This window comes from Pipistrellus kuhlii, unplaced genomic scaffold (genome assembly GCF_014108245.1).
Source record: "Pipistrellus kuhlii isolate mPipKuh1 unplaced genomic scaffold, mPipKuh1.p scaffold_m20_p_30, whole genome shotgun sequence".
NCBI classification, from domain to species: Eukaryota; Metazoa; Chordata; class Mammalia; order Chiroptera; family Vespertilionidae; genus Pipistrellus; species Pipistrellus kuhlii.
In genome coordinates this window covers 6,962,796-6,974,349 of record NW_023425530.1, presented here as the reverse complement: position 1 = coordinate 6,974,349, position 11,554 = coordinate 6,962,796, and the positions used below count along the sequence as shown (strand labels likewise).

The 11,554-nt window shown below is 52.1% G+C and overlaps 1 protein-coding gene across 11 annotated transcripts in view; it reads right to left on the bottom strand.

Moving 5' to 3' along the window:
* RFX1 (regulatory factor X1) overlaps window positions 1-11,554 on the bottom strand; it is a 32,193-nt gene that overhangs the window by 18,685 nt on the left and 1,954 nt on the right. For 6 of the 11 annotated variants that reach the window (XM_036459985.2, XM_045589303.1, XM_045589304.1 and 3 more), the window contains exon 2: window positions 4,636-4,983. The exons of 1 other annotated variant lie outside the window; for it this stretch is intronic. In XM_036459985.2, the coding sequence (XP_036315878.1) occupies window positions 4,636-4,936 (301 nt within the window). In that variant the 5' untranslated portion in view covers window positions 4,937-4,983. Of the gene's footprint in view, window positions 1-4,635; window positions 4,984-11,554 lie in introns of those variants that run through there. 4 more of the 11 variants (XM_036459990.2, XM_036459991.2, XM_036459992.2 and 1 more) reach the window with 2 other exon arrangements.

Here is an 11,554-nt window from a genome sequence, read left to right as displayed (position 1 = left end):
CAGAGGCTCCGATGAAAATGCCAAGGCTGATCCTTGAGCGGGACCCTGAGAATATCAGACATCCGTCTGGGAGGGGGAAGCCTGGGAAGCAGTCTTGCCCATCTCCTGCGTCTGGGGTGCCCCCCGGGCTGGGACAAAGGAAGATGAGCAGGTAAGGTTTCAGAGTCTATTCCTCGGATGAGGGGCTTCCTGTGTGGTCCGTCTGCCTGTGTGTTGCCTGAGGTGTGCATGGCGGACAGGGGGGAGGGTGGAGTCTGAGAGCATTTGCATCTGTCTATTTGCCATCTCCATTCTAGGCATGTGCATGAGGTCAGGGAGGCCCCACTGTTTCAAGTCTCTAGTCAGGAAGTGGCAGCTGATTTCCTGTCCCTCAGTCTGATGAGTGTCTCATCTTCCCTGGACCCTGCACTTCCCCTTTAAGACCTATTCATACCTCAAATGCCATGAGCGACTTGGGGGAAGCTGAGAGAGGCCCATTCCCCGCGGACAATAGATGGGGTAGTGCAGCCCTCTCCCTCCTAGTCCGTTACTCCTAGGGATGATTTCAGTCAGGAGAACTGGGGAGGGGAGGGGAGAGGGAGGGAACCTCTAAACCTCTGCTGCTCCCATGGTCCTGGGTCCCTTGTCTGTCCTGACCTCAGTTTCCCCATTGGCAATGAAACACCCCCCTCCAGCCCTCCCTGCAACGCCCATCTCCCAGACACAGTCTTTGGGACTCCCAAGGACTCCAAGTGGAGAGAAGCAGGGAAGAGAAGCTGGGCGTGATCCTTTCTTCAGGCTAGCCCCATCCCTGGCAGACAGGCTTGGTTTTACTGTCCTGGGGACACTGCCAGGCCCCACAGAGCCCTCCTTCCACCTCGAGTTTCTGGCAAGAGTCTGGTAGCCTCTGATGATGGGATTCATGGATCTAGAAGATTATTTCTGAGCAGAGAAACCTGAGCTGCTTTCCCATCACCTCCAAAGTCACCTCAGGGTAGCGCCCACGAGGACAGAGCTGGATGACCTGCCTTCTGGTGCTGCCTTGGCTAGCTGCCAGCCTGGGCTCCAAGTCTAGGTCCTGGCCCTTCCCTCCCCCTCCCAGAAACTCCCTGGGTCCCGGGTCAGCTCAGATTGCTTCTGGCCCTGGAGGAGCCCCAGGCACCTTGCTGCATTTGCTGGTGTCACTTATAGCCCCACCTCCCTACCCCAGGACTGGCTCACATGGCCCAAAGGCCAGCCTTAGGTACAGAGACACTAACTTGAAAGAAGGTCACAGTAGACCCCCTAGGAAATCACTGCAAGGGGATGGGGGTGGGAGCGACAGAGCAGCAAGTGCAGTTGTAGGGTGCTAGCCAACTTCCGCTTCCTCAGAACAGATCGAGGAAACATCACCCAGACACCCTTCTGGGGATAGGCTCACTCCTGCCAGATCCAGGAGCAGCAGAAAAAAGAAATCTCCCAAGACCATTATAGAAGATGATTAAACCACTGCCAAAGAAGGGATCCTAAGAGTCATGCCAATAGCCCAGAGCGCCCTGCAGCACAGTGGGAGGACTGGGGGGCACCTCCCCAGCCCCACAGCTAGTAAGAGGCCTGCTGAGACCCAAGAGACCATGCATAACTCTGACCTCTAAGCAGAGGGCTCCGTGGGGTAGTGCCAGGAAGCACTGGAGGAGCTGGAGGAACGGAGGGGAACAGAGAGGGTGGGCTGGGAATTGGGGAGTTCTGGGGCCCGGAGTTTGCGCCCATTATAGACCCTTGCTCTAGAGACCCTAGACCAGAAGGCAGCTAAAGCCAGCACCCGGGAGGTCCAGGGCCAATCAATGCCCCGGAGCTGAGCAAAGCCCTCCACCTGTGCCAAGGAAGGCCTCCCACCTGCTCTTGGTGGTGCAGGGTCTGACCGGTTGTGAGGGCTGCATGAGGTCAGGCCAGCATTCATGTGGGAGATCACCAACCATCCCACAAAGACTCAGTAGACGAAGCTCCACCCTCATAGATAATGGAGGTAGATATCATAGTTGTCATCACTACAGGTGGTGATATTAAGAAAAATAAAGCAAAGTAAAGAGATAAAGAGTGAGAGTGCCCGAGAGATGGTATGGGCGTCAGGTAGGTGGCATCTGAGCAGAGACTGAAAAAACACGAGGGATGAAACTCCAGAAGGTCTAGGATGGAGTGCTTCAGGCAGAGAGCACTGAGAGGGCAAAGGCCCTGAGGCAGGACCGCACCTGGTGGGTTTGTAAAGCTGCAGGCAGGCCAGTGAGGCTAAAGCAAGGGTCTGAGGGCGCAGTGGGGCCAGGTGGGGCCAAGCAGCCAGCAGAACTTGCAGGCCAGGGTCAGGAGGTTGGGTGCTCATTGCAGGGCACAGCAAGAGTGGAGAGTTTAAAGCCCTTTCCTATGGGAGGGGCCCATGGGAGCAGATGTCCTAGGGTCCAGAAAGCCCAGGACAGGTTTCTCAGAGAGTGCCGCAGGTCACCTGCCTTGGGATCAGCTGGGTTGACAATAGTCAATAGGCTCCCTCTAGCTGCTGTAGGGGAGGACTATGAGGGTCATAGTGGAAGCTGGGCCATGCTGGGGGCCATGGAGGCAGGAGAGATGGCTGGATTTAGGAGGGGGAGCCAAGAGGCCTTGCTTGCTGGAGGATGGGAAAGATAGGAATCAAAGCTGACCCGGGCCTGGGAGTGGTGTTTTTGAGGAGGAAGAAGGCTCAAGGGAGGGCAGGTTTGAATTGGGAGGAATCCACAGTTCCATTTGGCCATGGTGACTTGAGAGGGCTGTTTAACCGAGTAGATGGTCAGAGGAAGCTGGACACAGGGCACAGACCTCAATATGGGTATTGTCAGCATGAAGGTGGCATTAAAAGCAGAGACATTGGACAAAGCCCCAATGAAGGATGAGTCATTGGAGTGAAGAGGCGGCTCCAGATCTGATGAGGTCATTGCTAATGAGGCCAGAGATGAGAAGGAAGCAGCAAAGAGGACAGAAAGGGGTGGCAGAGAGGTAGGTGGAGACCAGGGCTGGAAGGCATCCCTGGGAGGAAAGGATGGGAGGCTGAGGAGAGAGCTTGGGGGAAGGAAGGAAGGACAGATCCTTTGAGGAATTCTGACTTAAAGGGAAGACGCCCGGGGGTGGGGTTCCAGGTTAAAATGGAAGCTGTTTCACTTTTGTGGGCGGTGAAAAAGAATGCGAGATAGGGATCGAGGGACAAGGCTGGGATGGCAGAACAGGTCTTAGAGGGGCAGTCTGGGACAGGTGAAGCTGTGGATGAGATGGAGCTGGGAGGCTGGTGGGATCCTTCTCATCACATGGTGACACCCTGTCCCCAGTGAGGTCAGCAGCAGGGTTAGGGGTCAAGAACGCAGAGGCAGATGATAGAGGTTAGGGGGAGAGAGGAAGTGTGTTCTCAGAAAGTGGGGGTATGCTAGTGAGAAGATGTAGCAGGATTCCTGGGCAGCACTGAGAACCCACCAGAGATCTGTGGCCGGAAGCCCTGGCCATGCCCATGGCCTGGCCTCAGCCCAGTGTGCTCCGCATGGCTCTCACGTACCAGCCCTCCACACCATCTGTGCGGTAAAGCGCCAATGCTCTGAGCTCCTGCATGGCCCACCCCCTGGCCCTCTCTGGACACTGACACTGTCAGGATGCTGCCCAGGGCCCCAGCCGCATTTATCCTAGTTCCATGGAGTCGTGTCAATAGCCACATATTTGACTAACATCTATGGTCCTAAACTCAGTATTGATCTGTTCCTTCTATAGCCCCCAGAATACACTGTGATCCCCCACCCCCCACCACTTCCTTTTTCATTCCAAAAGACCTGGGCCAGCCTCAACGGGGAGTTTTGCAGCATCCTCCCCCTTCCTCAGAGCACACTGGAAACCACTAACAACGTCCAGTCCTTGTCTGAGCTATACACTTCTCAGGGGAGTGACCGCCTGCTCGAACCCTCTGCTCTGGGTTCCCTCTGCCCAGCCTGGCCTTGTCCCAGGAAGACTGGGGCATGGGTTAGATGCTCTGGGAGGGCTGCACAGGCACCATGACCCAAGTTTCCTGGACATTTGCTCCATGGCCTTAAGGGGTGGCCATAGTGAGAGACAGGAACTCTTGGCTACATACTCTTGAACTTGTCCAGCCAAGAGCCCTGCTTGGCCCAAGTCCTGCCAAAAGTGAATGAGAAGGGAGAGAGGTGACGCCTTCAGGCCCTCCAGCCAATCTCCCTGAAGTGCCCCCACCTCACACACATCCCCTGAGCGCATGAAACCGTTAGGAACCTTTTCTGGGTGAGGAAACTGAGGCAGGGCAGCCAAGGGGCAGGTGAGCAGTGAGGTGTGCTCACCTTCCTCTCCAGCAGACGTTTATGAACTTTAACTCCACTGCCCAAGCCTTTCTTCGAGTGCCATCTTACTTGGGGACAGACAGAAACGGCTCTTAGAGCTGCCGGGGGGGAAGAGTTGGGGGCACAGAGGCCTCCCTGACTGGTCTTATAACGCCTTCCCCAGAGATGTTCCCCAAGTCCCGCCTGGGAATCCTGGAGAGTTTGAAAGCTGCCATGCTGATGCCAGGCACGGTAAGTGGCAGCCCTCACTGCCAGGATGCTCCCCAAGGCTCCTCCTGGAGTTGTTTGAAGAGCACCTGGCCCCACACACATGTCCACTTACCGGAGACGGTGACCACGATGTACTGCTGGGACACGGCGGACGGGGCCGGTGTGCCGGCTGGCTGGGAGGGCGTGGGGGCCGCTGGGAGCTCCGTCACATACTGCTTCTGGCTGCCGGGCGGCTGCGCCTGGGGCTGGGGGCTCTGCAGCTCGGTGCCGTACTGAGGCTGGGGGGTGGCGGCAGTGGCGGGCGGCTGGGGGGGCTGGGGCGCCGCTGATGGCGGTGGCTGGGGCTGGGCCTGTGGCGGCTGGGAGGGCTGCGGGGTTGCCTGTAGCTCAGTAACGTACGCCTGTGTTGCCATGCCAACAGTGGGGAAAATGATAATAAATAAGGCTTTTTTTTTTCTTCCTTGGGAAGAAGGGGAGGGGGGAAGAGGAATAATAATAAAACAACAAAAGAAGGAAAAAAAAAAATTAATCTACAGGCAGAGGAAGTCAGGGACAGCTCCTGGCTCCCTAGAGACACATTTGGGTTCATCACTGACTTAATTAAATACCGAGGCTGGTGGCCAAGTGCAGCTAACCCATCACTACGGAGGACTGGGTATGGACTGAGGCTGGGCTGCACCTCTTCCACTTACCCCTGCCCAGGACTCCTGTCTTCTTCTGTCCCAGCCCCTGGTGCCCAGGGAACCCCTGTGCCAGGAGGAACTCAGTTGGGCCCTCACCTGGGACAAATGGTACAATTCTCTGAGGGTTCCTACAGGCTTTACATATTTCATTTTAAACTTTGCAGCAATCACATCTGGGTTTGGGTTCAGAATGCCAGATGAGCAGCAGAGGCTCAGAGAGGTTAAAGGTTAAAGAGCTTGCACAGAACCTGGAAGCAGCAAGGCTGAACCGTGGGTGCTCTGAACACTTGACTAATCGGCTAATTGCTGGGAAGAGAAGTCTTGGGACAAGATGTTTGCCAGCCAGCCCATGTGCCCACCGTCTGGGCTTGGGTTCTTGGCTGAGGTCATTGCCAGTGGGGTACCAGAAAGGTATTTGAGTCCACACCCCCTCTCCCCAACTGCTATGGCCACAGGAGCTATCAGGCCTTTGCCTGAGGGCAATTACAGGTGACACAGCAGATGGGAGCTTATTGTGGAGAGAGCGCCTTTCTGGCTGCTAGCTGGTCATGGTTCCTCTCCCAGATGCTGGGCCAGGCAAGGCATCCCTCTTGCTGGACTACCTCAGCGGGGAATGGGCTGGTAGTTCCTGCCCTCCATCTCCCAATGCAACCCACCCCAGCTCCTGAGCACCTGAGATCAGTGGAACAAACTCTCCAGTGGAACATTTCCCCCACAGTTCACCTGACGGCAGGCCTACGAGGTAAAGCTCCAGCCTCACACCTTCATGGCCCCGCCCTGCCTTGCCCCTGGATTTGAGTTTGACAAGTCCTGCCTGAGATCCAACTTAAGAATGGGATTTTCAAGGGGAGAGAGGAGAAAAGCAACTGCTGCTCCTTGAGGAGAAGCCCCGGAGCTCTCTGCTGTGATTGTTCCTCACAGCAGCCCAGTGAAGGAGGAGCCACCATGCCCATTTTACAGATGAGCAAAGCTGGGCTCTGGGGTGAGCTGCAGAAGGTTATGGAGCAAAAGGGAAGGAAGGAGTTGAATCCAGGTCTCTCTGGCCTCCAGATGCTCTCTTAGCCCCCAGCCCTACTCAGGGAGCCGGGTTCATTTATTTCTCACAATCTGTAGATTTTCAGGTGAGAGACCTGAGGGAACCCCTTTCCTCCCCCCCCTCACACCCCGCCCCCCCCCTCATCCTTTGTTCCCAGAGGTCAGCCACCTGCCCTGGGCCCCTGTTAAAGCGGCAGAAATGGTGGCAGGGAGTTCACCTGAGCAGCCTGAGGGATGCTGGGCAGCACAATGGTTTCCCTTTATTTCCCTTTCCAGGACCCAAGAGCTGTCCCAGTCAGGACTTGAACTTGTCTATCTCCTAGCGTGTGACTTGAAAAAGAGCCTCCCCTCCCTGGGCCTCCACTGTCCCGTCTACAAAATGGAAGCCGGCAGGCCTACAGCGCAGGGTGGCTGAGGAGCTCACAGAATAAGCACTTAGGAAATGGCTCTGGTCCGTAACATCACCCAGGGCCCTGTCACAAAACTCCAGGAAAGAGGAAGAGCCGCCAGGGCCTGCCTCTTGACCTAGGAGAACAAAGGAAAAGGGGCTTCTGTCTACACGGGGGTGTGCCCACTTGCTGGGCTTAGGGTAGGCTGGGAGGAGTTATAGGGCTCCGCTGGCTGGCATAGGCAGAGCCCTGGGGCTACCTTACCCACCAGGGGCAGAGGGACAGAGGCAGTTGAGTTCCCTGCTGGCAGCCTGGGGAGCTTGCCCATCAGGAGAGGCAAGAGGCTGCTGTCTGACACACAGGGCCTCCACCCTCCAGCCTCCACCCTCCCAAACTCCTTCCTGCCAGCGTTAGAGAGGTCACCTCCCACAGGCTCCTCACACCATTAAGTCCAAACTCTGGCCTAGCTCGAGTGCTCAAGGGACTATAGCAAATCATAAACCCACCTCGACATCAGCCACGGCCTGTCTCTTCATTCATGAACAGATGACTGACCTGTTTCCCCATCTGTCACCTGGGTGTGAGGAGAACAGCCAATTCATAGGGCTGTTGTAAAAATCCGAAGAGATTGGCCTAACGCCCAATGAACACTGAGAAATGGAAGCTGCTATTTAAAATTCTTTTAAATTTATTTTATTTTATTTTTTAAAATATATTTTATTGATTTCCCCCCACCCCCCAGAGAGGAAGGGAGAGGGATAGAGAGTTAGAAACATCTTTCAGCTGCCTCCTGCAACCCCCTACTGGGGATGTGCCCACAACCAAGGTACATGCCCTTGACCGGAATCGAACCTGGGACCCTTCAGTCCTCAGGCCAACACTCTATCCACTGAGCAAACCAGTTAGGGCTGATTTTAGAGAGAGAGGAAGGGAGAGAAATAGAGATATAAAAACATGCCTCCCGCATGCCTCAGAATGGGGATCAATCCCGCATCCCGGGTATATCTGTGACCGGAAATCGAACCAGTGACTTCCTGGTGCATGGGATGATGCTCAACCCATTGAGAACACTGGCTGGGCTGGAAGCTGCTATTATTATTCATTCAACAAATATCTGTGCCTGGTGCGGATGAAGGGTAAGGGGATAAGCACCATTCTCTAGCACTTGAAAGGAGACACTGAGGGGGAATCCAATTCTGATGTCATCAGAATCACTTGGAGCTAGTTAAATTCAGGTTCCCAGGCCCCACTGCCCAGGGTCTGGGATGGTCCTAAAGTCTGTTGTTTGAGCTACCCCACCCCTGGGTGATTCTGAGGCAGGTAGTCCTGGGGGCACTTTTTGAGTAATCCTGGCCTGGGCTTTCTCAGCCCTAGGAGAACTGTCTTTTGTGGCCCCTCCCACCAGAAAAGGGCTTTAAAAGCTCCACACACTTAATTGTTTTTTTTCTCCTTGAGATTCAAAACCTGAAGACCCCACCTCTTCCTCTCAGGGACAGGAGGAGGAGGCAATGAGGGCCGAAAGGCTGAGTTCAGGAGAGGGGTGGAGGAGAATGAATAAAACAGTTCAATCAACTTTTATATTGGAGGCCTTCTCAGAACTGTTATTGTCAGTCTGTCTCCAGGAGGAGCTATACAAGATGTCAAATGTCCCATAATTATTTGGCCAAGGAACCATTTTTTCCCTCCATTTGTGGATGACAGGTTAAGTAGAGTTATTTAGGATGTTCCCTAAAGAGGAATAAGTCACAAATCTCTATACAGCATGAGGCATGCCTCATCTCTTTGAATAAGAGACCCCTTTCTTGATGGAGAAGAGCACATGAAACAAAGGAAAAGCTAAGTAAACCTACTCCTTGGCAATGGAACTACCAAGAAAAACACCAATGGCTGCACCTATCTTCAAAGGCAACAGCTCTGTTTTTGGAGAATGACTCCAGATCAGGGCCAGTCAGTCAATGTTTTTGGTTTTGTGAGCAGACAGTCTCTGTTGTAATGACTCAGTTCTACTATTGTAGTGTAAAAGCAACCACAGATGATATGTAAACAAGTGTGGCTCTGTGCCAATAAAACTTTATTTCTACAATAGACATTGAGATTTAATTTGTGGCCAGATTATTATGATCTATGAACACATAATAATCTGGCCACTCAGTGTATGTGTGTGTGTGCATGTGTCTGTGTGTGTGTGTGTGTGTGTGTGTGTGTGTGTATTAGAGGCTCAGTGCATGAATTTGTGCATGGGTGGGGTCCGGCCAGCCTGGCAAGGGGGAGGAGACATGCTGGTCCAACTTCTGGTTGAGGGGACAATTTGCATATTAGCCTTTTATTACATAGGATATACACCAAATGGCCAGATTATTTTTATTTATTTATTTTTTAAATATATTTTATTGATTTTTTACAGAGAGGAAGGGAGAGAGATAGAGAGTTAGAAACATCGATGAGAGAGAGTCATCGATCAGCTGCCTCTTGCACACCCCCTACTGGGGATATGCCCGCAACCAAGGTACATGGAATGGCCAAATTATTATGCATTCAGAGATCAAAATAATCTGGCCACTCAGTGTAATTTTCATGTCATGATATATTATCCATTGTCTTTTGATCCCCCACCTCCTCCCAATCATTCAAGAATGTAAAAATCATTCTTAGCTCATGGGCCATACAAAAACAGGTGGTGTCCTTAGTTGGTGGCCTGTTTTGGACACCAGATCCTATAACCAAATGGTTTACATCTTAGATGAGACCATTCCGAAGAAAGGGAAAGAAAACTCACCCTCCTCATCTATTGAACGGCTTCAATAAGAAACTTACGGGGGTGGGGAAATTAACTATAATGATGCAGGTTTTCCTTATCCTGGATACCCCATTCGTTTCTAAGACTTGTCAACAATTCTTCCAAAATATATCTTAAGGCTGGGCACTTCTCTCCATCTTCATCAACACCATGCAAGTCTGAGCTGCCATCATCTCTTGCCTGGATCCCTGCCACAGCCTTGTCACTAGCTCCTGGCTTCACTTTTACCTCTATAATCTGTAAGAGCCTTTGAAAATACAAACACTATTCAAAAGGCTCCAAGGCTCCCCATCACAGAGAATAAGTAAAATTCAGGGCCCTTCCCATGACCTATAGGGTCCTGTGGGATCTGGCTCTGGATGTTTTAGTCACAACATCTCTCATTCCTAAAATGCTCCAGCCCTCCTCCAGCCTCAGACTTTTGCACCCTATGAGCACGCTCTCCTCACCGCCACCTCCGTCATTGGCTCCTTCTTTTCATTCAGGTCCCAGCTCATTTGTCACCTTCTTGTATTTCCAGTGTCCCTCCCCCCAGCGCTCTGGAACACATACTCCGGTTTTTTTCTTCCTAGCTCTGTATTTCTGTTTGTTTATTTCCTTACCCATAATTCTCCCTCCCTCATAACACCAAGGGCAGAGATCTTGCCAACCTTGTCCATCACTCCAACCCCAGCTCACCTTTTACTGTCAAGTGAGTGTCCCTGGGCTGAGGACACGCTGCTAGCGAATGTCAAAAGCCAGTTAGAATCTACTGGCGAGACTTTGTGAAAAAGTTATTGCTGCCCTGGCCAGTGGGGCTCTGCAGTGAGAGCATCAGCCAGAGCCCTGGAGGGTTGCGGGTTCAAGGGCATGTATCTAGGCTTTGGGTTCACTCCTTAACCCTGGTCAGGGCGCATGCAGGAGTCAACCAAACGATAGACACATTGATGTCTGTTTCTCTCCCGCTCCTTCTCTCCTTCTACTTTCTCAAAAAAAAAGAAAAAGAAAGAAAGAAAAAGTTCATCATCCACCCCTGTAACACAAGCAGCAGGCTTGTGTTACAGGGGTGGATGATGCCTCCTGGTCCAGAGTGAGCCCTCTAGATCAGGAAGAACATATACTTTGAGACTGTTATCTGCAGGCCACGTCCCTGGTGCCTGGCCCATCCTCTATCCTCATCCCCAAAATTCTAGGGGGTGTACAGGGAGGGAAGGGCAATTAACCTCAGCTCTAGGAATTCCTTTCCCATGATATCCACTCCTCCAGTTTACCCAGTTGACTCCTGGAAAGCTTGGGATTGAGTGGGGGGACAATTTTTCTTTCTGGCTACTTTCCTAAAGCCAGAGAAGGGCCTTAGGAGAGTCGAGTCCTGGCATCCAGCTCCTGAGATCCCTGTCACTAACCACACAGCCCAGCGAGTCAACCTTTCAAGCCACTAGGCTCTCAGCCCATTCAAAACGATAAAAATAAACGCAAACAGTGTAATTCCGAGGGCTGAGCAGGAAGTGACAATCATTATAACAACAGTAACAGCTAACATAATTTGAGCAATTACTATGTATTAGATGCTCAACTTGCATTCTCTCATGGAATCCACAGCACAGTAACATGAGATTAAAATCATTACCAATGATTACTGCCTCCCAGCTTAGACAGGAGGAAACTGAAGCCCAGGAAGTTAAGAATCTTGCCCAAGAGCAAAGCTAGGAAGCAAACTGATTGTTTCAAGGACAAGCAAACCAAACCAGTGTTCCTATCATAGTCAAATGACCCTCTGGGCTTGAGCCCTTTAAATGTAAAAGCTGCCCAGCCAGCAAAGCTCAATGGTTGAGTGTCGACCTATAAACCGGGAGGTCATAGGTTCGAGTCCTGGTCAGGGCACATGCCTGGGTTGTGGGCTAATCCCCAGTAGGGAGCATACAGTAGGCAGCTGATCAATGATTCTTTCTCATCATTGATGTATCTATCTCTCCCTCTCTCTTTCCCTCTTCCTTCCTCTTTGAAATCAATAAAAGTATATATTAAAAATAATTATAAAAGTTACGGGAGGTGGGTGACGGTCAACAAGAGTAGATAATCAGAATAATCTCTTTCTGCTCAAAATTTGCTTCTCTAACAGGTGGTGATCTTTCTGGCAATTTATTTCTA